Source organism: Dromaius novaehollandiae, chromosome 18, assembly GCF_036370855.1.
Source record: "Dromaius novaehollandiae isolate bDroNov1 chromosome 18, bDroNov1.hap1, whole genome shotgun sequence".
Lineage (NCBI taxonomy): Eukaryota > Metazoa > Chordata > Aves > Casuariiformes > Dromaiidae > Dromaius > Dromaius novaehollandiae.
In genome coordinates this window covers 5,182,624-5,210,129 of record NC_088115.1, presented here as the reverse complement: position 1 = coordinate 5,210,129, position 27,506 = coordinate 5,182,624, and the positions used below count along the sequence as shown (strand labels likewise).

Here is a 27,506-nt window from a genome sequence, read left to right as displayed (position 1 = left end):
CTGGGCAATGACAGCCTCCAAGAGTTTTCCTGAAAACTTTTTCACGGATAGTCTGCCCCAGGCATAGGATGCAGCCACAAGAAGACCTCTTAGTCTGGCCTGGTGAGATCATGGTGGCACTAGCCCTTCACAGTGTGGGTCTGGGCAGGCATGGATTGACCAGAACTCCTTCCGTCAGACCCATCTTCATTCAAGCTGTTTGCTCGTGGACAGTGTCTCTGATCTGAGGCTGCGTCTGCGGTGGGGCTTCCTGGGTTGATGGCCACGCTGCCACGTGAGGCTAATGTCTGTCAGGATCAGAGACCAGGAGAAAGCCAGGGTGGAAAGGAGAGAAAACTCTTTGGGTATCTTCTGGGGCTCTCCCACTACAGAAACAACAGGCTTTTTAATCAATTGTAAGAACTCTCTGAAGTTCAGTGAACAGCAGATAAAGACTTGGAAAAGCAAAAAGAAACAAGAACTAGATGTGGCTGTGAGAGTGAGAGGAGGGCAAGGAGAAATGATGCCCCACTCCAGAGGGCGATGGGGCTCAGTCTCGCTGGAAAATCTTGACCAGGGCAGCTCCATCACTGACAACACTAAACCTCTGGCCAGTTCACCAAAATGCAGCTGAGCTGGGGAGAAAAGAGGGGTAAACCTCTGTTTTTGTCTTCTGTCCATCTGCGCAAACATGCCAGTCCATTTAAAGAAGACCAAAGAAAAAGATATCTAGAGTCATACTTCCACCTAATGGGCTGCCCCAGCACCAAACTAGGCGCTGGGCAATGCTCCAAGCCTACCATTGCCGATCACGGGGCAGGGGTTAGGGGAGACTATCCATGTATGAACAAGCCCAGCCTGAACCCCAGCAGCCGGCCAGCTGGCGAAGCTCACGCTCAGCTCTGGGTGACTCCCAGGCAGTGGGGTGCTGAGAAGACCGTGAGGAAGGGAAGGCTGGGTTTGGGAGTGAGGGATTTTATTGGCTGAGCACCCATGATGGAAAATTTCAGAGCATGTTTCCTGCAAATGAGATGAGCAGATCCTGAATGGAAAGAAACTGGGCCCTGGCACCTCCCTCCACCTCTCTGGCAACTAATCCAGGTGTAATCCTGGGCTGGCAAAGGACAGATTCCCTCTTAGCCCCAGAGGGGGATGATGCACAAAGAAGAGGTTAGTTATTTATTTGCTTATTTAAAGGCCTTCATTGTTCAGACATTGGGGGAAAAAATCTCCTGGAACAGACAGACTGTTGCCACTGGGGAAGGAATAGCACACACTGGAATAAAGGTTTTGCAGCCCAGTGACACCTGCGGTGTGTTTGCAATGCTGGCAGCCTAGATAAAGGGAGAGAGAACCACAGGCCCATGCTGGGCAGCTTCCTCTGCTGTGTGCTTGCCTTTTGTAGGATGATACTGTGAGTGGCAGGCAGGAGCATGGAGATTTTTAGTGCTTGGGCTTCCCCATGCAGGAGAGAAATCACTTGGTCAAGATAGGTAGTGTCCTCACTCCCCTCCAGCCCTCAAGCTGTCCTTGGCAGAACAGTGGCTGAGGCTGCCCAGGCAGGAGAAAGGCTCTTGATGTTCTGGGTTTGGCAAGGTGAGGAGGGAGCACACTATTGACCCCAGGAATTCGTGGAGCTAAGACCATCTGGAGCAGCTCAGCTGCACCCAAGGACCATTCTGTTCCCTGACTCTGACCTCACACTCAGTGGCCCTTTCTCAAGATTTGGCAGCCTCTGCTTGGCCAAGAGATGGGACAGGCAGAAGCCAGCCTATGAGCTGTGCAGTATTCATGATCTGGGCTGCTCTGCCAGTGCCAAGGTCTCCCAAGACACTCCACCTCCCTCAGACTTCCCCAGGGGCCCTTTTGGCCAAGTGATGCACAGACTGGTGAGACAGGAGAGGAATAATATGTCAAGTGTCACACAGCAGCTCAAGAACAGAAATTAGCAATCCTGGATCCCATGAAATGATACTGGCTAAGAGACAAGCCAGGAGGTCTGGGAAATCCTGGGCTATTCAGTGGTTCACCATTGACTTGCTTGGTTCCAGTTTTGGGGATGGGCAGTGAACATAGGTTGTCGGATTTGTGGGTATCCAGCAAGACTTGAATTTTGGAGGTATCGGAAGGGAGATGCATTTTTTGATGCTGTGGATAACATCTTGTGCCTCAGTTTCCCTGTCAAAGAAAGTGGAATGCTGTAATATTCCCAGGTTGCCATTGGGAAGGTAGAGCCAGTGTTCTGCAAACTTCACTGGGATCCTTGCATGGCAGATGCTACCCAAAAGCAACATGAGACCCCTCTGCTCTCAAATCAAAGGAGTTTGGCCTGTCCGAGGGCTGAGTCAGGATCAGACTTGCACCTTTCAGGGAGGCTGGGTGTAACTGGCCTCCACTCAGGCTGATTACAGGGTACCCCAATGGCAGATCCCTTCCCCAGCGGCTTCATACATGCCTTGCAGAGAGAGACGTCCCCCGCAATGGGATCTGCTCCAGCAAAGGCAGAGGCAATGCAATGACAGGGGCATGAAACGGTTAAAGCAATATCGCGTGCTCCCTCCCGATTGTTCTGCAAGGTGTGTTGTGACATTTGTACTTCCTCCTGGCAGCACGCAAGGCAGCAAGGAAGAGACAAGTGCCGGGATGCTGTCAGCTGCATCGTCCCCTCCCTGAGGGTCTCTGCTAGGAGGGCTCCACCATGGTCCTCTTCAAATACATGGGCCGCTGTGCTCTGATACTCCTCCTCGCTCTGTTATGTGATGTGGCTGGACTGATCATCCTCCTCCTGGGAATTTTTGCTCCACTAAGCTACTGGGACTTCTTCATCTACTCAGGAGCTGTACTGATCGCCTTCAGCCTCCTCTTCTGGATATCCTGGTACACATCCAACATCGAGGTCCCCTTTAGAGAACTAGGTTTTAACTAACCCAAGGCTCCAGAAAAGCAGAAGTGGAAACTAGCATTTGGAGGAGCAACATCATCTGCTGGGAAGCGCTAAAGCAGCATTCAGGGGAAGAGCTCCAAAAGATCACAGGGAAGGGCCTGCTGTTCCCTACAGCATCGCCCAGCCAGAGGGACCCTCAGGGGAAAGGTGCGTACACCTACGCGCACAGAGGTGCTTCACAATAGTCGGGAAGAGCAGAATCAGGTTTTAGCAGGACAGCCAGATCTTTCTGTTAGTGATAGCCACACCTCAGGAAAAATGTTAGATTTTTAAATGACCTGGAATGGATTATTTATGGGCAGAACATGCTTTTGATGAGATGAGCCAGATGTGAGTGAATCTGGGGGAGGGGAATCCTTGGTGGAAATTAGAAGTTGCTAATTTCTTGGGTTTATTTGTTTAGATTTTACCATTAGATGATACTGTGAATTGCAGGTTCTGCAGAACTGCTGCTCTCTCCTAACTGCTTTTGGTAGCAGAGGCACAGAGAGCATGAGCAGCCTCCCAGGGGCATTCACAACCTGGGCAAATAGAGAAAGTCAATAAGAATAGTCCAGATCCAGTATGGTCGCTTAGCACTAAAACCTCTGTGTAAATGGTACACTTCGGCAAGCAAACAGGGTCCAGGGTGCTGTGCAACCACACAGCTAAGAAGCACAGCCCTTACCTTCTCCATGCTCAGCTCAGCTTTGAGGCCGCTTGCCTGAGACGTACCCGCATCATACCAACGTGCAGCTCCTGGGCAGCCATGCTTGAGAAGGCTTTGCCAGCTGGGTATCTATTTCCAGTAAGGTGATGGGAAATAGTGAAAAACCAAGTGGAGCTTGTGTCCCCAATGCAACTATTTGCTATGCTGTATGCAGCCCGGGATCAAATGCTGAATACATGGAAAATAAGTACAAAAGCACCATATTTGAACACTCTCTCTGAGATTATTCTTTATTAATCTTGGGCTAGTCCAGAAAGTGTTTGATTTATTTGACAGTAGCCCAGTAAACACAAAGAGCAGGCAACACAGACCCTGGTTAGCTACCACAGCCTGACCCTAAAGCACATGTGAAAAAGGGTCCCATACAGTGAAGATAAGCCCTTGCTTTACATGCATTGCATGGAGGGGTTTGTGGTGATGTGGAAACATCAGGGCCAGTTGAGAGCTTCTGTAAATGGCTCACTTCTGGCCTTTTTTATGAGTAGCAACACCACTCAAAAGGATGGTGAAGAGAGGTGAAAATGTCCCTGTGTTGTGTGATCACCACTGCACAGACAGCATCCTCCATCCTTCACAACATCCCAAGGATATGTTCCTCCCCATCAGCATTCTGGTGAGGCTTGTGGAGCCAATTAGCTTAATTTAATGAGCAGCCCTGCTGTGCTTGGAGCTGTACGCCACATGAAAAAAAGTAATGGAAATACCAAGAAGTCCCAGTTGTTGGCCCTGATGAGCACCCACATATCACAAGCCAACTCTCACTCGAAGCAACTAACAATTTTACAACAGTACACCAAACAAAGAGAAGGCAGATAGAGAAGATGCTCCCCACCGACATGCTGGTGAGTATCGGAGCTGATACCACATCCAACACTTTTCAGTTCAGGCATCTCGGTCAGGTCAGTGCCCCAAGACATATACCCCGCAATGTGTAAGATAGGACGAAGATCTCCAAACCACTGTGATCCTGACCCATCAACCACTCAGCAGATATCTCCAGGCAGCTGCTGTCTCCCATCCTTGCACAGTTTTTTGATAAAGCCTCTCATAACCAGTAAGAAAAGTTTTCACTTTATTTACTTTTTTTCTTTTTTTCCCTATATTTCTTCTCTTGTTTGCAGTGGCTGTGATTAGCATCCAGGAAGTTTTCTCCACTCCCCGAGGAACCTGGTAGCTGCAGCGTAAGTCACTTTTAAAGCCCTGAACTTGGCAGGGTGCCCCAACCAGGAGTTCAGTTTTTACCCTCTGCCATTAGGTTTCAGGGTGCTTTTTCAGCCATGTGCCCTTGGAACTACCTCTTTTAAGTATTTCCTTGATGTGCTTCCAGATAAGAGCTTGTTACAAGCATTAGTTGGATATTGCAGCTATACATAAGGAAGGGCAACAGTAACCAACACCCTGCTTTATTTGCTCTGGGGTTTTTAATTGTTAGTGCCCAACCTGTTCAATCCAGCCCATAAAGCCCAGCTGAGTGCTTTGTCACCATTCAATGTCTGTCCCCTGCTGGGGGGACAAACACCCAGCAAAAACACGCAGGGAGCTGGCTCCATCACCCAGGGAGTCTGGTGGAGAGATGGGTGCTAGGTCCTGTCACCATCAGTCTCATCTGCCTCCCAGGCTAGCAGGCCACTCCACACCGAAACAGTGCTTGTTGCAGGGAAAAGTCTCTGACAGCATCTGACATTCGATGAGCCAGCGCACACATCAGCACATCACCAGGAGCCCAGCTTTGCTCTTGATGAGGGGTGGTGGGTGCTGCCCACAGCCAGGAAAGGCCAGTCACCCCTGTGCCCCAGCCTCCTGGCATGCACCAGTGGGGCCATCTCCAGGTCCATGGAAGGAGAGAGGTCTTCATTACACACAGGTACATACCAACACCGCACACCAGCTCTGGGTGAGCCCAGCATTACAGTGACAGGGTTGTGCAGGCTCTGGGATTCAAAGTGCTAGCTCAAGCACTCCCCACGGGGTATGCCTGCTCACCCATTTTGCCTTTGCCAATTTGTCTGCACTCTCTGATAGTCCCAAAACTCACGTGGCTCCGGCCAGGGTTAGCACTGCTCCCCAGCCTGATGCACATGTAGAGGTGATGCACAGTCAAAGCAGAAGACTTCTTTCTTTGTGTGTCCGTGCAACACGTGTCCAGCTCAGCCATTTGCGTCCAGGTGCCTTGCACAGATGGGCATAGGAATACCCTTTCACATGTGAACCAAAGTAATCAACTAGTGCTGACTCCCAGAGGGGAAAACCTTCCACTTCTATTGTGTGCCCACTGCAGGGCACCATGGGACTTCTCTCACCATGGGCTGTCTCTTCATGCATTCCTGTCCTCCATCCTTTTAGGACACATGTGGTCCTGAAGCCAGTAGGATGACTTCACAGGGTCCCCATTGCCACACTGAGAGAAGAGGCTGGGAGGGGACCAAGCAGGACAATCTGCCTCAGCCCAGCTAAGGGCTGGATGTGCTGAGCCTGTAGCAGAGAACATGTGGCCTCATTTTTTGGGTAAGAATTGGCAGATCAGCCCCAGGTTCCTCATTCCCCACGTACCACAGGATTGCTCCACCTTCGCATCATCACGCCACTTCCACTCTCCTTGTGGTGCACTGGTTGTGTCTCCCAGTCTTTCTTGCCCTGTGCCACCTTCCACCTTCCATATTCCACTTTGCTCTTCCTCATGCCCTGGCACTCTTCTCTCTGTACCCTTCCCCCAAGGTCTTCACCACATCTTTGGAATCCTTTGGTACCCCACCTTCCCCTTTGGTGGGCACCCACAAGCCTGCACATCCCAGCACCTCTACAGCACTAGCTCTGATGGTCTCCAGTTTCCCTTTCCATCGCAGGGACACGGGGTCTCTCCCTCTTCCCCTGTCCTCAGACCACACCAGCTGGAGCAGAGTAAACCCCTGATAGAGCTGAGGCTGAGTTGGCCTCACCAGCAGCAGGAAGAGCTCAAGTGACGGTTCTGTGAGTCCCTGTCCCTTGGAAGCTCAGTCTTGCACAGTGCTGAAAGTGCTGGCCCAAACCCAGGGCATTATTGACCCAAGATCTTGTCTTTCAGTGGTGGGTTTTTGTGGTTTTGTACTTGGTCTGTTTGTTCCAGGCTGCTGGGGATGTTTTATGGCCTGGGGGCACAGTGTAGCCCACTATCTATGGAACAGTGCCCATGACTGCAGGGCACTGGGAACTGGTGGTCCTCCTCCACTCCCTTCCCAATCTGTGCCCCCCAAGTCACCCCACTGACATGAACCATCTGTCATTGAAAAGCAGCACCCTCCAGTTCTTCCTTCCCTAGGATTTTAACCCCAAAATGCACCAGAAGTGCATGCTGGGGGTCCTCTCTCACATGACTCATGCATGCTTTTGGGAGTCTGGACTCTCTTCCACATGCCATCTCCTGCACAGAACCACAGCCACGGTATTTCCCACCAGAGGAAATATCCTGGAACTCTGGGGAGAATACCAACCCAAACAATTTCAAGGTTTCACTGATATGTCTAGATTTTCAAGAGGAAAAATCCGCATTTTGTAACCAAATATTACCAATCGTAGTTGTACACTGAACTGTGTTGATCCTAACTATCACTGGGCAGCCCACAATGCCCAGCCCATAAGCTGACAGGATTGCACTCATGGACCTTGGGACATCCTCTTTGTCACCCCAGGCAGAAGTCTGCTTGTGCTTCTGTATCTGATCTGGTTGACGGTCAGTGATCCCAAGTCCTATGCTTGCTTTCAATTTCAGGTGTCTTTATTGGACAGACCTTGACTTTTTAGATCTCAGCAGGGTTCTCTAAATTATTAGCATCTCTTTTCATTTTCTATTTACAGGAAAACAGAGAATCACCAGAGTATGAATCCAAGGAGCAAGCAGATAAATAGGAGTAGCACCAAGTAGCCTGTGTCCTGCCAATCTTGGACAAGGTCTTCTCTTGAAAACCTGCCGCTGAATATGCAGACAGAGCAGTGTCGTACGGGTCTGCTGGGCACGTTGTAACCAGTCTGTGCCTGAGTATTCAAGGCATGCACAGAACGGCGGACACTCTTTTTACATCCTCTGTAAGCACATCACACTCACTCCTACCCACCGACATTGCCTCGGCGTGCCCGACACTGGCAATCTGGTAGCAGCAAAGCGGCTGCAGGTTGTCCTGGATCCGGGCCAGGTGCAGATCAGCAGGATCCCAGCAGACAGGCTGGACCAGTTCTGCAAACCTCAGGCTGTGCATAAGAATGGGTTTGACAGAGCTCCCGGCCGGAGAGGCTGTCTGAGGTACCAGCAAGATATAAGCTAACTACCCCACTTGGGGGCCTCGCCTGTACGTTAATGCTCTCAAGAGGAGATGGAGACATCAAAATTGTGCAGGACAGAGGATTTCCTAAGGGAAGCCTAGAGGCCAGCTGGTGGACTCCTGGCTAGATAGAGGTCAGAGGTACATTTTTACTTAGACTCACCAAAGTCCCAAACACTTTCTAACTGGCATCTAATGAAATACTGAGATCTTGGTACAAAGAACTAATGGAGGCTTTGGCAGCTGTGAAGCCCAGGAAAGGATTTAGTGCTGCAGCTGTCAAACTGATAGTGGTTCAACGTGGAAATAAACTTCCCTGCTGATTCAAAATGCAAATTTCAGGTGGGAGGAGAGGAAACAATGAGATCTATGTCTCTGTTCTCCTGTGTTCCTGATGCAGCACTCAGCTTACCGTAAGGACATTCTGTAGGATGGAAGCACATAAAAACACCTGTCAATCAGGTTGTTCAACACTTTCCATTACATGCCAATTGTTTTCAATCGTTTAAAACTTTATTAAGCTTTATTCCACTGTGATTTCCCACCCTTGAGCATCTGCCTCTGAGAACAAGTTTGATACTTCTGTGCTTCTCTCTGGAGACCAGCTGACAAGATAGTGCTGACACTCGGAGACATCCCTTTTCATCAAGACATGCTGTGCTAAATGGTATCAAAGCATACATGCATTGACTGAACATAGGAGAGATCTTCCCCACCATTTCAGAAACCTACAGGCTTCCCTGTGGGTAAGGGAGACGTGATTTGGGCCCAACGTGCAAATGCTGCTTGCACTCAGGCAAGCCCATCCAGGGCTCCATCAGACATCTCATGATGAGTTAAAGAGGCCCCAAGGAGAGTGCATAGAGGAGAAAACACTAAGGCCTCCAGGAGAGTTATGCTGGGGATGCCCGCCTTCACTGGTGCCTAGACAATACCACAAACCAAATAATGCTTTGTGGTCAACACTGGACCTTTGACCTCCTTGTTGGCCTTAATTTTTGCTCCTTGGGCCAATAGCAATGTTGGAGGGATTTTTAGGTAAGCTGTCATCGTGGGAACTACTAGCCTGGAAGGATCTAGGAGCTCTTTCCTATTGCTAGTCCCTATGGCACGATGGAGACCCATCGCTGTATGCCAAGGCTGGGATTTCTGCCCTCACCATGAGGAAGCAACTGGTGTCCCTTGTAGCCCTCTAACCACCCTTGTGCTCCCACCCTGGGAAGGAAGGCTCCTTGCTCAAGTCCAACATGTGCTGTGCTGGACCCACTGCCCCAAACATCAGAGTAACTGACACGTGAAACATGGGCACACTTGCTGCCTGATCCTGTCCCCAGCAGAACAGGGATCACATCCCAGTGGCCCAGAACATCGACCAGAGAGTCATCACACTAAGGGACACCATATGCCATGTCGGACAGGGTATAAGGCTGTGTCCTGGGGATAAGATGCAGCACAGAACATGTGCCTGGGTGTTGTGCAGTGTTGTGTATTATTTTAGGGGACCTGTGCTGGTGTCACTTTTCCATGTTTTTTATTATAGTTGCTGCCCTCATTTCCAAAGCTCATGGCTTTATTGACAGTAGATGGTGGGGTGAAGGGGAAGCCTCTGGCTTTGTCAATTCATTCAAAGTTACTGGCTATTACAAAATGTGGTAGCATGTGTGGGACAGATCATACAGTCCGATCACTACTGGCAAAAATCAGCATTATTAATCCTTCTCTGGCAGTGAAGAGATACCTCTTCCTATACAAATAAGTTGAAAAAAAGGAGACACACACACACAAAAAACAACAACTACTGTTGGCTTTTCTGCATTTGCAGTCATTGGGAGGTGCTCTGAAGGTCAGTAATTCGTCCTTTTTCCTCCAAAGATAAAAATATATTAAGAGTATCTCTGTGGTTCTTGCAAATTCTCATGACTCCAGGAGCAGGGACTTCTAGGAAAATAGCAGTTGTCAGGAGATCACTAGCAATAACCCCAAGGCAAGTACTCCTAGGGGCAACGCACTATGTGAATGATTGCCCTCTGCCATGGGTGGGAGCTGATCTTCTCCAGGCCAGACTGCCAGAGAGTAGCCAAATATCCATCCATGGCTGACCAAGGAAGGAGCTAGCCCAAAGCCAGGAATTTTATCGAATAAATGGTCTGGTGAAGTTTTGAACTGGCCCCACTGCTTATTGGCAATCTTTGCATTTCACCCACAGCTCTCAGTCTGGACCTGCACATGGTGGGAATGGGGACGGGACAGAGCCCTTTGGGCACTGCACAGCCTTACGCAGAGGCAGGTGAAAGCCTGAGGGTGCCCTGAGATCCAGAGATGGGGCTTAAAAAGAGACCCACACTCCTCAACCTGACAGTGGACCTGGCCATAGACCGCAGACTCCTCCTCCGCTCTGGACCCCCGTACAGCACCTAACACGTGGGTGCTGTGGGGCGAACAACAAGCAGTGTTTACACACCCTAGTAGCTGGTTCTCCCAGACTGCACAAACCCATTTGCAGAAATCACTCTCTCTCCCTGCACTGTTGCCTTCGCTCTCCCAGAGTTCACAGTTAGGAGGGACCAAGATGCCTGATCCTGCAGGCACTCCCTAGCCTAGCCACGGCAGACATGTTTCTGGCTGGTCCCAGGACAGCGGGCAAGCTGTGTTCAGGGAGATGAGCAGGAGGGGCTCTGAGCCGGGATTTAGCTCTCACCAGCCCTCACTGCTGCTTCCACCCAGTCGCAGAGGTACTGAAGGACAGATGAGGTGGGAAGCAGCAGGCTGAACAGCTCATCCACCCTCTGCTCCTGGTCTAACAAGGACGTCACCCTCAAGCTTTTCTGTTACAGCCTCCAGGGCCAGGCACCGCCTTGCCACTTGGAGGTTTATTTTTTCCATCCCCACCCAAAGCTGCTACATTTTGGTTGTTGTTATCGGTCCCGCTCAGGGTGTGTAGCACCTACAAACATGACATACTCAAAGGATCCTGCTGCCTTCCCTCCTCCCTCTGCTGTCCTGGCAAAGCAATGCTCATTCGAGCAGTGGAGACAGCAGCATGTCCCCTATCAGGTCAGGAAATAAACCCAGAATGAAAGGCAATCCCACGAAGAGAGCCTCAGAGAGATGGGCTTGGGTTCCCGTGCAGCCAGGAGCTCCTGTGCTTGTTCCCTCACTGTCACTGGGTGTTAAGAAGGGCCTCTCCAACATGTCTCAGGCTGAAGGGAGCATGGCGGGCTGCTTTGAAGTGCTGTGGATGTTCTCCTAAGTACCGAGGAGCTTGAGTTCATGCACTGATCTCATTCTGCCTGCCTGTTTCAGGGGGAGGCACTGAAACTCAAGACTGGAGGCTGCTGTCTCATCCTTTGCTGTGTTAAGGCAAACTAAGGTCTGGCTTTGCTGCTGAGTTCCCTGCTGCTTTGGCTGATGCCGCACTACTTTAGTGGGGCCAAAATGGAGTCACTGCTTGGTCTGAGCTTCAGATACAGGACAATAACAAACAGTCCATAGGGGTGGTTCAGATTTTTTGTGTCTGTCCTCACCTCCCAAGGTGCTAGGAAGGGGAACCAACCGGAAATACCCTGATTTTAGTGATGCAGCAGGACTTACTAATGGGGATAGAAAGCAGATGGAGCCGAGATATTCTTGGAAGTGCACAGTGAAAGGGCAAGAGGCAATAGGCATGAGATGAACTGAAGGAAACTCCAGTGACGGTCACAGACTGGGGCAGGGGTGCAAAGATTTGAAGGAGGATCTCCATCCTTGGAGAATTTCTAAACTCACACAGACAAGGTCATGAGAGACCTCATCTAACTAACAAGCTGGCTTTGCTCTGAGCAGAGGTTAGACCTAAAACCTCCTTAGCCCCTTCTGACTCCTGCCCTGCCCTGCCCTGCCTCTGCCCTGCCACATGCCTGTAGGGATCCCCAGAGAAAGTCCCCCAGAATGTGTAGATGATTTACACTCAACACTTTTGAAAGCTGTGGGAGTGCAAGTTTCTGCACCACACCAACCACGGGCATCCTCTGAGAGCTCCTTCCCATCTCACACATCCTCTGGTTGTCTGAATGGCAGGCCCAGCCCAGGGGCTTTGTAATGTCCCAATGGTATAAGAAGTCCTCAGGATAGAGAGCATTTAGGAAGAGACTCAGGACATGGAGAACAGTGCTGAAGGTCCTGGGCGGGCTTTGTTATGGAGAACACAGACCGAGAGTGTGTTTCCAAGAACTTGTCTCCTAATCCTCTTCAATTCTAGTAACCCAGAAACCCACTGTCCCTCCCCATCACAGCATGGATGGAGAGCTCATCTGCATCCCCTCACAGCCTTCTTCCAAGTGACTGAAGCTTTGTGGACCTCAAGGGCCTCTGGGGTGGGAGAAATCACATCATGTTGCAATCAGGGTCTCTGGAAAGCACGACCAAGGTCCACTGAAGTGCTCTAGATCAGACCCATGTCTCCAGCTGAGTCCTTCTGAACCTTTCCTCAGATTCAGAGTAGAAAGGAAGACAAGTTTAGGCATTTTTTCGTAATCCCCACCTTCTCACTGCCCATGACACCATAGTGAGAAATCTTTCCAACACAGCCTGCTCTCCATCTGCCTATCCACAGCCAAGTGGTTACCAGCAGTCTAGTGGAGCAGATCTTAAAACTCAGTATTAGCAGCCAGCTTATCCAGAATGGGCTGTCAGAGCTGCTTCAGTAGATGGCCTTTCCCTTTGAGCCTCACGGGAGGTCTCTTCATGCACAAACAGCCTAGAATCAGTGTTTGGATTGTCAATTTGAGTGTGTCCTCAGCAGAGATGGGTCAGGAACTGTTTTGCCATGGGCCTCACCCCAGAACTGGATGCCCTCCCTATTCTCAGGACACTGGACTTCACCTTGTCTGGCTGAGCCAGCCAGCACATTTGAAGTTTCAGCCAGAAAAGAGACAGCCCAGGATTAGATAATCCTCTGGGACACTGGAGACACAGCTGTGAGGCTGTCCCCTGCCTGAAGGGCTTTGCAGCCCCACCCTGGTGCACACAGCTGGTGACAGTGTGTAGCTGGCTGAGACCAGACCTGTCCTTGTGCTCCTGAGCAGAGGAAGAACATAGTCATGGAGCTGCCTGTTAAGACAACAAACCCAGCAGGTGCCATTTAGGCCATAGAGCAGTATTTGAGCTGGTATGAATGGAAGGAAAAGCATCATCCTGCTTGCCTTTCATTAGGAAGGGCATAGGCACCTGCTTCCAGCCCACCAGCCCCAAGCAGAGACCCATCCCTGCATCCACAGGGGTCACAGGGGAAGGGGAAGCAGGCACAGTTATGCCCAGAGAGCAGTGCATCCTCTGGAGTCTCACTGCCATTATCAGCAGGCAGCCCAGCCCCTCTGGCTGAACCCAGCCCTGCTGATGTTCTCAGCCTCCATTAATGAACAGACCTCCATTAATGCCTTTCTTCGCCCTGGCAGAAGTCCAAATGGATCAGCCCAGGAGTGCTAGCCAGAAGCTAATTGCTGCTCATTTGAAAAGTAACTGCAAGCCCTGCAGTCATTAGCAAAAGGGGTGAGAGGAAGTGACTGTGTGACCAGAAGTCGCTGGATCTTGCCCAGGGACTCAAGAAGTGGAGCCTCCAGGTCTAAAGCTAAAGAGCAGCTCCTGGTGACTGGCCTTCAGGTGGGCTTGTGGTTCCTGGGACTTAGGTACAACATTATACTCGCACCTTGTGCAACGTCAACATCCCTGTGTTCCCCCAGGACTCATTGCTGCTCCAGAGGCTGGCTGGGAGGAAATACAGCTGATGAAGTCCTGGTGATGGCTGGGATTGCCAGTCCTTGGAGTAGTATCTCCAGGTTGCTTTGCCATCTAAGCGGGTCTTGTGGCTAGCCCTTCACCAAAGTGACCACCAAGCTAATCTGGGACCTGCTGTCACTGATGTTCAGCAGTACTTCACAGCTGCTGTCTGCCCCCTCCCAATAAAGCCAATTCACAGGGGACTGAAAACTTTGGGACCTCTTACACTGTAGAGAGAAGTGAGGCAGGGCCTGAGGCTAGACTGGAGGTGGGATCTCACTCCAGCAAATACTGTCACTGGTTATCTACAAGGATGTGTTTTCACACAGGTCCCTGGAGATCCTAGATCCCACAGCAGCCACCTGCAAACCTGGCTTGTATCATAGTGCCTAGCAGCTCCAGTCCACAAGGGATCTGAATGGATTGGATGAGTTTTCCATGAGCGTCCAGGCCTTATATATAGTTAACTAAAGTAAACATTGGTCCTTCCCATAACACACAAATGTTTCCCAGCATGTGGCTTTCTCATTAAACCCCTGACTTCCCTACACCCCGGTACCTCTTGGCTGATGGTGAACGCTGCATCTTCAGCCTTATGGCAGAGAGGCTCTACAGGCCGTATAAGGGCTCCTTTACATGTGCACCAGGATCCATGCACAGAGAGTTCTGTGCCCAGCAGTGACCCTGCAGCAGCCCTGCGCATGCCTCCCTCAGCATCGCTGATCCACCTGCACCCAAGGCAGCATGCGCTGGCCCCAGGCAGTGCACCAGGCACCCCCATGACGGCTCCAGCTCCCGCAGCTTCAGGGCTGTTTCCCATGGCCGGAAACCAGGGAGACAGTGGGATCACTGGCCAGGAACCAGCAGAGAAGTGACCCTTGAGACAGGGGAAGTCATTTTCCCAGTCCATTTTGCTGTTGCAAAATGTGACTTCATTTAAGCAAAACTTTGTGAAAAGAAGCTCTTCAGAGAGAAAGTATTGCAGATCTTTGTCAGCAGTTACTGGAATGAAACAGTGCAGAGTTTTTGATGCTGTTCCATGGGATTTTTTTGTGGCAGGCTACTGAGTTTTTGACTAAAAGGATCCATAAGAAACGACATAGAGAAATGCGATATCTCCCTAGCAGGCCGAGCAGGATGTTTCCCATGGTGCTGCTGCCAAGCAATGCAAAGGAGCGTGGGGCTGGCCTCCTGCTTCTCTGTGCCATGTCTCTGCTACTGGCTGTAGCCCAGCTCCCATCCCCACACGATCCCTCTCCTGAGGACTCGGGGACCTTGGCTCTGTTAGGTACTCCTGCCGTGGGCATTCATTTGTCAGTGAGGACACTAGCTAAGCATCTCATGCACTGGCAGACCTCCTGTGCCTGTTGGCAGCTCTTATCATAGGCTCAGATAGACTTCAATCTTCTGCAAGGCCCTAGAAGCGGAAGCACAGTCTAGCACAAGGCCGTGCCCCATTCACTGTCACCTCACATGAGTGGACAAGGTGTAAAGGTGGCTGCCATGAGTAGGAGATGGAGCCAAAAAATCTCAGCTGATGAGACCCAGGAATGCGGACAGACAGCTAGGTTAGTATAACCCTTATCCATATCCTATATCAGCCATGTGGAACAAACTGGACTGGCCCCACTCCAGCCTCCAGCTGACCCTGGCTCTCCAGAAGCCCTAAACTGGGTGCAGGGGAGGGGGGGTAGCTTGGAGGAGCCTCCTTCTCAATTATTCATGATGAGATTTCAGCTGATGGAGCTGAGACTCTCAAAGGCTGATTCCTAATGGAGCCTGCTGACGTGTCTAGCCAATAAGCACTCCTGGGCCCTGAGCAATTCCCACCTCTCCCATCTCTGTACCATAAAAATGCCACCTTCTCCTGCTAATGATGCATTATGCAGCCATTACCCAGGGTTCATAGTCCTGCTGCCATCATGCAAGGATCTTGGGTTAACAGTGTGGGAAGGGCAGTATGTGCTCGCCAACCAGGGATATCACACATGCTGGAGCTGCCTGGGATCTGCCAGGGCCCATGGTCCTGCCTGCACCGATGGAGGGTTGACAGGCCACCTGAGAGCAGCTTGCACAGGGAGGGGGAAAAGGTACAAGAAAGAGGAAAAACAGGCATAGCTAGAGCATAGCATAGCCTGCAGCCTCTCCCTCCTCAGCTGTTTTGAGGCAGAGGAGGGAAGGGATGACAGGGAACATGCCGGGGGAGGGCACTGGAACAGCATGAGCTGGCACCCCAGGTCCCGCAGACCAGTCAATGTCACCCTGTGTTAATGGCCTGTAGGACATCTCCATCTGCAGGAACAAAAGATGCTATGGATGCTGGGTGAGGTAATGAGGCAGTGGTGGAAGATGGGGACAGGAATGGCAAAGTTAGGGGTTGGCTGTTGCGCAGGAAGAATGTGCTAAATGCTGCATCAGGAAAGCCAGCCAGCCTGTTGGGTGTTCTGATTCTATCTGCTTTAACCCATTTGCAACGTCAGACACTAGCCAGGATTTCCTAGGCCTTTCACCTTCTGTCCATGTGAGCATCCCATATCAGCTGGGTAGGGCTGGAAATACGACCCAGGCACAGGCACAGCTCAAGATACTATGGAACCAAAGAAGGGGTTCATGAGGACCATTGTATCTTGGGAAGGATGCTCAGCTCACCTTGCATAGTCCTGTGTATCATCCCCATACCCACTTTACTGCCCATCCCACATGGAGATCTATGAAGATCCATGCATTTATCTATTCATCCCCCCTCCTTTTTTTTTCTTATCCTGACACAGGCATACCTCCATTTACTACCCATTCTCTTACTGATCTGAAGCTTTACCCATCCATCCACCCTTTCATCTATCCCCATATACACGTCACCCAACTATTATCTAGCTCAGAGCAGTGCTTCACGCAGTGATAACTCCACTCTGAGCACTTGGGAAAAATGACTCAAATCTGGGGCGGTTTTGGTGCTGTCTTCTAAAGAGAGAGTATTAAACCCTTGTATTCATGGTGCCTGGGCTCGCATTCCTATACAGGCTACAGGAATGCAGGACACCTCTGTTTTGGGAGGGCAGAGGACATTTTGCTGGGGAAAGATCTGTGCCCCCTGCTTCTTCTTGCAAAAGGAGAAGTATCCTCAGAGAGGATGCACGGGGAGACTGCCACCTTGTCTGAATCCTCCCTGAACAGGCTCCCAAAACCTGTAGCGGGTGATCCAAGCTTGCTCCAGATGACCCTGTTTCTAAAATCACTGAGCCAGCATAGACATCCAGACCCCTTTTCCAGCCAGATGGCACACAGAGAGTGTCCCTGAGCCAGCCTGCCTGGCTGGGGCGGTGGGGATGCCCGGCAGTACGTGCCAATGCAGCCTGCCTGGGAGCAGGGAGGCTGGGTGCCAGTTCGAGCACACATACCCCAATGGCTCCCTTTGCCCAGGAGCCCCATGCCCTGCCAGGGGGTGAGTGGGAAGGCTGCTCTCAGAGGCACGGCATGATACCCCCGCACAGACGGGGCTGTGAGTTCCCATCAGGAGGTGATGCTCACCCAGAGTGTGCTCAGGGTGGGAGTCAGTAACTCAGTCAGTGCTGGGAGACACAGGTGATTACCCTGAGAGCGATGACCTGCCCTACCAGCCAATTGAGTTAGGGGCCATGTGTCTGCGCTAATTCAGACAGCAGCCAAGCCACAGGGCTCCTGGAAGAGACGTCGCCTGGAGACCTCTCCTACCACAGCAAAGGGGAAAATGTCATGTGCACTGCAGGCCCTGGCACCTCTGGCCTCATCTGGGCCATGATCCATGATGTTCATTGCTGGGACTGTGCTATCCCCACTATGCATGGCCAAGACGGAGGAGAGGTCCAGCCTCCCCATGGGGTTTGGCAGATATGCTGATGGAGGAGGCCTGGAGAACAGTCCAGAGAGATGAGACATCCTCAAACTGACCCATGCAGAGGGGAACAGTGTGGAGGGACTTTTTACCCTAAAAACAAGTCACAGATGGGCTCCATGGGCAACTGTACCATGGCTGTGCTGCCCACCAGGACCAGATATCCGTCTTCCTCCATGGGACCAACTAGTGCCACAGCTCCAAAGCCATGCTGGCAGGAGGAAAGATGCTCAGTGGTTCACTTGGGATTAAGCCTCTCTTTGGGAGCTGCTAGCTGAAGGAACACCTGGTCACTGGCCACTGCTTGAAATAAAAATATACATAAATGAAAGCATGAAGGGCAACACTTATACCTACAGACATACGCACCCTTCCCATGCACACACATCTGGTTGCTTGCTAGGCATGAAGACACACATGCAAGTATACACATACACACACGCATGCTGCCAGGGCACACAAACACTCACTCCCAGCCCAGACCATGCATTATTTCTTGCTGGGTGCCTGCAGAGCAGTCCTGAGCCATCAACAGGGCTCCCAGCATCCTGCCCCATTGCTGAGAGCCCTTCTTCCACAGCACAAGGTCCTACAGTGTTCCTGTCTACCAGGGAGATGTCATCTCCTCCAGAGCAGCCCAGAGGATGTGGCTCTGGCCCTTTTGCTATGCTGATGCTGTTAATTGACCCTTAATTTTTTGTGGCCTTCCTTATTTGGAGGAAAGAGAGCTATTAGCCTCCTCCTCACACACACGCATTAGGAAATAATTGCCCTAATGGGCTCTGCCAGCAGGCCTGGCCTGCATGCTCCTCAGGTTACTGCCTTGGGCAGCCTGTGGCTGTTTCTGAAAGGCCTCACTGCCCAGCCACTGGCCTCATACCGGCAGGCAGGAGGAAATGGCTCCAGCATAGCTGGGACCATCCTGCAAGACAGGAGAAGAGGGAGAAGGAAGAGACAGACAGTAAAATCTTGGCTTTTTCCACTGATGGAAAGGTGAAAGAGGGAGCAAGTCCAGGCCAGGTCAGTTAGCATGGAGAGAGCACTGATGGTGACCCATGGAGGGAGGGAGAAACTGTAATAGGATTAGTAGGCAACCTCCAGTATGCTAACCCCACCTGGGGCACAGCTGTCCTCAGCCAGAGGCAAAAACACACCTAACTAACCCAGAACTGGAAGCAACAGTTACAGGCAGAGGTGTGAGCAAGGCAACACCAAGTTTCCACACACATGTGGGCAAAGTCGCAACCAGAAACAGCCTCCAAAATCTCCTGTGTCGATGCTGTGCAGTCAGAGTGACATAGGTACACGATGGGGGAAGGAGATAGTTATTTACAAGCTAAATAGCTTCCCGTTGTCTTCCCTTTTCCAGCCCTAAGGAGAAAGAGCTGGAATATGCCAATGGAGTTTGGCATATTTGTGTCCATTTGGGTGTGTTTTGTGCATCCAAGTGTGGTATGTGTGCATGTCCCTCCATGCACACAGCAGAGGGGCAAAAACTGCTGAAAGCAGGAGGGGCTGATGCTGCAGTGATGGACAGGAAACCACCTTCCATGACATCAAACAACCATTGCAAAGGCGTAGACCCAGACAAGTCACCTTCTTCCCTGTTGGACACTCTCTCTTCCTGCCCTGCCCCTGCCTGCACAGCCCGGGCTCCACAGACAAGAGTCACCAACAGAAATTCACAGTAAGGCACTTTGGATATGATACCAATGAAGTACAGGCATGAGGGAGCTGTGACACCCAAGGGGTGGACATCTCCAGGATCGTGCACAGGAGATCACCGGCAGCGCCCAGCCTGCCAGAGAAGCAGACTACATCACAGATATTATCTGTGTGCTTGGAGCCTGCAGTTAACAATAACTGTGCAGGGAGTCGTGCAGGGCTGTTTATCAGTGAATTTGCCCATAAGCGAGTTCATGTGAGCTTATCGGACCCTCTCTGTGAGTGACTGTAGAAGACTGCTCACAGCTCGGTTGTGGCCTGACTGCCGAGGGACGTGGCAGGGACAAAGAAGGACTAGGCAAGTGCCCACACCATGGGCATACGTGAAGGAGTGTCTAGGCTGCTCATGGCATGGTGAGTGGTTGCTGGGCATGGGGAAAGGGTCACTCTCTGCTTGTCTCCTTCACTCCCCCGCTCCTAGACGCACCTGAGACAGGCTGGAGGGCTGGACAGACACATGCGTGGGTTAAGCCCTACTGACAAACACCACCACCTGGGTTTGGCTTTTAATCAGAAGACCAGCTTTGGGACATCAGAACCATATCAGTGTAAAATATCGTGATCTGATTTGTCCCAGTTTGCAGCAAATAAAACCACTTAGTACATATCCCAGAGATGTTGGCATGAATTCTCCATTTAGGTCACCACAATAAACAAAAGCACCGCGTTACTCAGGACTGTGCTGGAAATGGCCCCAATATCCTCTAAAGCCCCTGGACATGTGTCTGGTGGGAGGACAAGCTCTGCAGCATCTGGGGCAGCCCTGGTTTGCTAGACATCTGAACCTCTTCCCCAGGGACTAGCAGCAGGAGAGAGTTCAGGAAGGCCTGGCTCTGGCCATCAGCATTAATAACCAGAAAATGGCAATAACCAGGGCAATGGCAGCTCTTGTGTCCCATTTGAACAGGAAGGAAACAGGGCCCTCTCTGAACATCTCTCCCAGGTGCTTGCAGGCCCACACGCAAAACAACAGACCAGCAATGACACCCCATCCTCCAGGAGAACCGCGCTGCCCAGAGAGGAGGTGGCTCTGGAAAAGATATGGGGATGCTGGGCAATCAGCTGACCCTGAAAAGCAGATGTGTATGAGGGGCAGTTGCAATGGGTGTGGGTACAAACGTGTCAGCCCTGGCACATCCCTGAGGGCACAGTGCCTGTACAGTTGTGTGCCACCCAGCAGCACTAGTGAATACCTATTGCAGGCTTTCTCCAGTGTAGCTCCAACCTCTTGCTAAGTGACCCTAACCGACCAAAGGCAGGGGCTCTGGTCCCAGCGGGACACCTTCCCCAGGCTGGTCCTGCTGCTGCCTCAGCCCAACAGCCTTCTCTGGCCAAGCAGTGCCACCCTGTGGCAAACGCCTTCCTTGCCTGCAAAGGGGTGATGCCCCTGGATGTCTACCCCAGGCCTCCAGTCTGAGCATCTCTTTATCCCTGATCGCTGCAGAGCTGTAAAGCTCATCGCTTACTCACTTTCAAGATACGGAATATTTTAGGGATCCAAGCTCTTTCCTGAAGCCTGAAAGGCCATGTTCATGCCATCCCCACGTGCCTCTGAGACTGCTCTCCCTTGAACCCAGAGGCAGAGGGTTTTGTCAGGCTCATCCCTGCAGGTAAGAACGCAGGATAGAAAGTGAGCATGAGGTGCAGGCCAAACAGCCAGGAGGTGTCATTTGGGGACCTTTCTCTAGCTATTGGTATTAGCATGGCAGTCACCTACCCTGGGAGCCCCTACTAACAACAACCTGAGCCTCGGCCCCCCCTTCACTGGTCCTGACAGTGCCTGCGACCCCTGCTCAGTGTGAGACATCCCATTTCAACCCAATTCTGAATAGCTTTCCCTTCCTTCTTCCCTTGCCCAAGTATCCCCAGCAGCTGAGCAACAGCAGCTGGAAGGACTTCCTCCACTCACAAATAATGGGCTGGGAAAACCTCACCCAGTGCAACCCAAATTCCTCGTGATCACACACGTACCTCGAACCCAGCCCACAGTGGGGAGGAGAAGGGAAAAGGAGGAAAGAAGTCAAGAAGTCAGAGCGGCAGGAACAGGAAAAGAAATGGGATGACTGTCCTCTGCTCCAGAGGGAGGAACCCTCTGCTCGGAGTGGGTTCCTCCACCCCGACCCCCAGGGAGCTGCCCTGGGTGCAGATGATGAGGGGGGTCCCACTCCCACCTCCCAACAGCTCTCTGCAAAGGGTGGTGGTTCTCTGACACTCTCCAGCAATTCTCCTCCTCCTAGAATAAAATTAAGGGTTATTATTAAATAATGAAGCATAGACGCATTATTGTCAGGTAATTATTTCTTATGAAATAGGACTTCCATTCCAGTCTGGTGTCTCAAGCACTTTTCCACAGACACTTTCCCAGTGTTTGGCCGGGGGGGGGGGGGGGGCAGGAATTAGTGCCATTGCACCCACTGTGTGGATGGAGAAACTGAGGCACAGGGTGAAGGTGCGACTGCAGAGGGTCCCTGGAAGCATCAAGAGAAGTTGGGTAGTCAGCAGCCCAGCCAGGGTGCTGTGCACTGGTTATAACTCCAGAGGAAAGGAGTCTGGTACCATCAGCTCTCCTCCCACACATGGTTCACCCCTTTCCAAGCAGCATTCCCCAAATCCCTGGAGACATACAGACTCCTTTACCATCCCCCGGAAAGACCAGTGTCACCTAGAACCCACATGTGGTGCCTGGGTGCACTTTATAGTAGCATCAATGCTCGGCATCTCACAGGGACAAGACCTGTTTGTAGATGCATTGTGCTGGTGACCATCCCACTGAGGTCCTTCAGAACTAAGGGCTGAGCCATAAACCCTTCAGGCACCGACACGAGGGAATCGTGGATGGGCCCCCGAGGCAGTTGCTGCCAGCCTGGCTTGAGCCAGTACCCTCGCGCCTGGCTTGCCATGCAGACTGTGCCTTTGAAATGCTGCAAAGCTAAGCCAACCCCATCATCACTCACCATCACCCACAGTCATGCCAGCATTTTTCAGTTACCAACCTGCTCCACCCCTGCAGCCAGAGCCCAGAAAACTTCACCAAAAAGCATGGCTGTATGACTCCCCCCTTTTGCCCAGACAAACAACCCCTGAGCCATTGCGATGCCCGGGTATCTTCCAGCTGAACAACTACCCACAGAAACTACTACCTCCGAAAGAGCAGCCAGCACCAGGAGAACTCACCTGGCCTCGTCGCCTGGTCAGAACAGAGCATTTTCTGGCTACAGAACAGGGCCTAAGACAGCTGACCTGTCACAAGTGGTTTTTATTTGTTCCCATGAAATGTTTTGACTGATCCCAAAATTGACTCTCCTCGCTTGGTGGAACTGCTGGACATGTTTGTCCTAATTGAAACTCAACCTGGCAGTGGAAATCTCCTTTTGGGAGCCTGGGAAACATGTGCCAGCCCTCCTTCCCCCACCATTCATCCCCTTGGGCTTCTCAGCTTGGTGGTTATGGCTGGGGCCATGTTGTTCCTGCTCCCAGATGGGGTCGGAAAGCTCAGGATGAGTCCTCGGGGTGCATTCCAGAATGACTGGGCAGAGAGCAGCGCCCATGCGGCTGGAGTCTGGGTCAGGAGAGCAAAGGTGGCAGAGAGCAGGCAGGCACCGTGTCGGAGGCACACAGCCTTCGTGGGAGCATGACGGGAGACCAGGGCCTACCCTGCGGGTCTGCAGCACCTCTGGGTGGCTCTGGCAGGGGGTGACTGGCTGCCTCCGCTCCCTGAGGTGGGGCACAAAGGGTCCCCAATCCAGACTGGGCAGCTCAGCACTCTCCATCTCCACTCCCAGACAGGGCCTGCAGGGTGACAGGTCAAGACATCCTGGGGAAGGACCAGTCCCAAAGAGGGCAAGGTCAGGAGGCATGTGGGTGACAAACCTCTTTAGCAATGGTAAATATGAGCTGCTGGGTCTTATCGTCCAGGAACTAGATAAAGGGACGAGGAAACGCCATTCTGCTGGACGTGGGACTCTACTGAGGAGCAGTGCTCAGCCTGTAAAGCAGTGTGGGATTCTCACATCTGGCACTTCATATGCTCCAGGCCTTTGGCTTAGGTGCCACTGCCTTTCTCTGTATACCTAGGACAGGGAGGCCTGTGAGACTGGGAGGATGATGAGGACCGTTGGGAAGAAGCTGAAGAGTAAAATGAGCAAGAGACCAAGGCTGAGTGAGGGTAAGGCTAGGTTTGCCTGAGAAATGAGCTGGCATCTGTTCCTATCCCATCTCTCTGTATGGAGGGGATCACAGGCTCAGGGAGGGGAAGGTGAGATAACAAGGGACAAGGATCGCTCTCTCCATGCTCCAACTGGCAATGGCAGTCCCCATGTGTAACACATTTGCAGATGTGTTTGCTCCCCAGGGAGCAGCCCTTACCAAAGCACAGGCTGGCATTTGTCACTTCTTCCATCTGCCTGATTGCCACTGGGGCCTTCCCACTGCCACCCTGGCACAGCTGCCTGGGGCTGAGTTCTGCTGCCCCTGCACATTGGCAAAATCCGCCCCAGCAGGGCCTCGTGTGTGCAAGGAGATGAGCCAGCATGGGAGGACAGCCCTTTGGAGCGATGCCCTGGAGAAAACTCCCAGCTTGTGGAGACATGCCACACTGCCACGGTGGCCCTGCCCATGGCTGACAGCTGTGTCCTGGCATCCCTGCACCCCAGCATAGCCCTGGCCATGTAACACCCTGCCAGTTGCACCCATGCAGAGAACAACCTGCTGTCTCCAGAAGCGGCCTGAAAACCTGCTCTGCAGGCAGATATGCCCTTGCGGGCAGACGTGCTGGAAGGCCTGGGGCTCAGAGCTCCTGCCTGTGGGTCTTGATGCCAAATTGCCTTGGTGGGCTGCTTCCAGAGATAAGTCTGGTCCATGGGCAGGACTGCGCTTGTGCCAGCTCGGCCATGGGTGCAGGGGGTTCACTGTCCTTGTTGCCCAGTAGCTAGAGGTTCTGGTTTAATTGCACACCTCTGGGATGGAAAGGCATGAATTTCTGGTCCAAGGTGGCTGTACCATGTACTCCCGCTACCCTGGAAGCCAGTCAGGAGACCGGGGTTCTCCAAAAGCCCCACAAGCTGTTCGCATGATCGTCTCCCAGGTACAGAGCCCTAGGTTCTGCCCAGGCTCCAAGTGCGTGGGTGCCACAGTCACAATCCCCTGGGATCCAGGATGGAGGGAGGGGGTCAGCACAGGGGGTCAACTATCCCTGTGCATAGCTACAAGGGCCCTGGATGTCACGAGATGCCAGGAGAAGCTACCACCCTCTGCTAAAACACTGGAGGAATCCCAGCCAAATTATTCCAACTGGCAGGGTTTGACCGGCCATGTTTTAACCAAAAGAGGCAGAAAATGATGACAGTGACACTGTGAGGTCCCTGAGATCTGCAGAAAGATAGGGGAGACTATTCAGCCTTTGTCCAGAAGGGAGAACTTCATATGAAGTTGCTTTCTCCAGACGTCTTTTGAGAGTGGTCCAAGAGCCCAGCTGTGCCACAACATCAGTGAGACCTCCTCCAGGACACAAGCTGGAGACAAGCCAGGCTCCCTCCTGAGCGACTGGCTCAGGAGCAGGACTGCTTATCCTGGGAGCGCTGCTTATTTCTGCCAGCACCTGGTGGGATATCCTGGTGGGAACTGTCTCCCACTCCCACTATGAGTCCCTCTTCACCAGCAGCAGCCAAGGGAGCACAGCCGCAAGCAGTGCCACAGTCAAGATGAGCAGCACAGCCAAGGCAATGGGTGACTGGCAGCATTTCACCCCCAGTGCAGAGCTGGACGACACTGAGCTCAGTGTTTCTGTTCTGCTTCTCCTCCCCAGTGAGCCACAGTCCTCATCTACCAGTGACATCCCATGGTCGCTGATCACAAAGATCTGGGCTTCCCGTGCCAGCTCTCCTGGGACCCCTCGAGAGTCTAGAGGGGTATTTCCGGGGCTGCGACATTGGTCCAAGTTTTGTACTGGCATCACAAAATGGCTGGGAACCACTAAGGTATTGGTGGACTCCAGTCTGGTCAGATGGGACAGGGAGGAAGGTGATAGAGGTATTTCCAGTGTCCAGGGGTTTGTCCCTGCCTTGGGTGGCCAGAGAGCCTTCTTCTTGCTGAGGAAAGTCACATAACGACAGACAGGGCAGATGATGCTGTTCTGGACCTGGCCATCGAGCTTGGCGGAGAGCAGGCACTTCACCAGGCAGTCGTGGCAGAAGGTGTGCCCACAGCTGAGCTTCCGGCGTGTGGCTTCCAGTGGGTGAAATTTCTCATAGCACACAGGGCACTCGGCTGGGAGACTCTCCTTGCTAGCTGAGGTCTCAGACATCCCTGCTCTGTCAGTCACACACACTCCCCAGCTGTAAGAAAGAGACACGGTGGTTTAATAAGAGTCCTAGTTACAAGCGCAGAGCCTACAGGTTGGCACGATACATATCCTCTTCACCATCACTCCTTCTCCTTCCTTCCCTCTTGGCCCTAACAGATGTGATAGAAGGCTACTAGATATGGTCTCGATGACGCAGGGCATTTTCAGGAATATTAAGGCTCTCAGCCTGGCCATTCTTGCAACAGATCTATAGTGGGAGGATCTCAACTCCAGCATCACTAGGAGCAACAATCTCTGGCTGCAAAACTTGATGGGAAAACCATGAGCCCCTGGGTGGAGCTCTCTCTCCCTACTTAGTGCCTGGTACAGGCAAAAGGAGTATTCAAGGAAATTCAGCATGTGTCACAAGTGCTTCTGCACTCTGCTGTAAGCTCCCAGGTGTGTGGGCTAAGAGGGGATCTCCTACCCCACTTGGTTCCACAAAGGCACCTGCCAAGAAAAGGGAGATGCTCGCATCCTAGGGGAAACAGAGAAGAGGGAGGTCAGGTCCATGGGAGAGATGGGAGTGCCCATCACACAGGAATGGTGCTGGGAGCATGCTGTCCATGGAGTGGGCAGCAAGCACTCACACGAGCCTCCTTCCAAGGGGCTGGAGGACATCCCAGCCTGGTGGCCATGCCGCTGGCTTCCGCAGGTCTGTGTTCTTCACTAAGCTGGAGCACGGTGCTATCCGCACGTCTCAGAAACCTGTGTCTTCTGTCAGCCACGATGAGCAGGGCACAGCTCAGCCCAGCTCGCTTCCCTGGCCCCCACCCTGGCCCAGGGTGCGAGAGGGAGTGCAGGAACACAATAGCCGTGGCGATCCATGAACCTGCGGGGGGGGGGGGGGGGGGGGCTTGATCTGAAGCTCTCCAGCACATTTCCCAGAGCAGAGAGTGTTCGTAGCTTCAGGAGAAGGGATATTCAACACCCTTCTCTTGGTTCAGCAGATTGAGCTTCATAAAACAAGCTGGTTTTCCAGACCTCACAGCCTTTTTCAGACCCGCCTCAGTCTGCAACCCTTGTCTCAGGCAGGACCCCAATCCAGGTCGTGCACCCCTGGGAATCCCCACAGGCATTTCTGAAGGTGATGCCATTCGCTTTCTGGTTGCCATCTCCCTCTTGCTCTTGCTGCTAGCCGCTGCACTCAGTGCTGGAGAGAAAGGCATGGAGGCATCTCCTCGAGCCTGGGAGATATCTTCTCCAGGCCAGCCAGAGAAATGCAACGAGCCATAACCAGTCTACATGCAAGAGTAGAAAGACTCAGGCTGCTGCCTTGATTTAGGAGTGATCAGGGATTTGCTGCTTCCCCAAACTGACCCAGAAGATCCTAACCCCAGCACCCTGCTCCTCCTTGCCCAGGAGACCACTTACCTGCTGCAGGGTGCCAGGGCAGGGGACTCTCCATGCACTCTGCTGCTGTCTGCAGAACTGGACCTGCTGTGCCGTGGCCCCAGAGCTGTGCGCCAGCCGAGGAGAGGACTGCAGCGCCTATATAACAAGCAGATGTTTGCTCTGTGTTTCATCCCAGGCACATTGCGCAAAAGCCGAAGTGAGGCCAGGGACAGCTCCCGGGGAGTGAATGTGGAGGAACTTGTTTGGGTTTTAAAGGCTTCACATTTGCCTTGCTGGCCAGGGAGTGGGTGAGGAGCTAGTGTCAGGCGTCTGAGGGACTGGAGAAACACTTGCGGCAGGGGCAGTCCTGCCTGCTTTCCCTTACGTAATGGGAAACAACAGCTGGGCCTGTCCCCAAGGTCAGGCCATGCTGACACAGGCACCAAAGGGGATGCTGGGATCAAACTGCCCTTTTACTACAAACCAGAATGAGCTCCAGTTCCTGGCCTGTATGGTGAACTTCTCACCCCACAGTCGTGGTGCGGCTTCCCAAACTT

General features: G+C 52.3%; 1 protein-coding gene and 1 long non-coding RNA gene across 2 annotated transcripts; one reads left to right on the top strand and one right to left on the bottom strand.

Annotated features, from left to right (window-relative positions):
• Positions 1-2,604: 2,604 nt before the first annotated feature.
• On the top strand, positions 2,605-10,087 carry LOC112995526 (uncharacterized). The gene is made up of 4 exons (XR_003262203.2): positions 2,605-3,070; positions 4,754-4,813; positions 5,976-6,137; positions 7,464-10,087. It is a non-coding gene; the product is annotated as an uncharacterized LOC112995526 (long non-coding RNA).
• A 12,423-nt stretch (positions 10,088-22,510) lies between these two features.
• On the bottom strand, positions 22,511-27,179 carry RNF222 (ring finger protein 222). Its single transcript, XM_026120549.2, has 2 exons — positions 26,989-27,179; positions 22,511-25,606 (listed from the first exon to the last, which is right to left on the bottom strand). Exons 1-2 carry the CDS (start codon positions 27,138-27,140, stop codon positions 24,910-24,912), a joined length of 849 nt encoding a protein of 282 aa, XP_025976334.2. The 5' UTR covers positions 27,141-27,179; the 3' UTR covers positions 22,511-24,909.
• Positions 27,180-27,506: the final 327 nt, after the last annotated feature.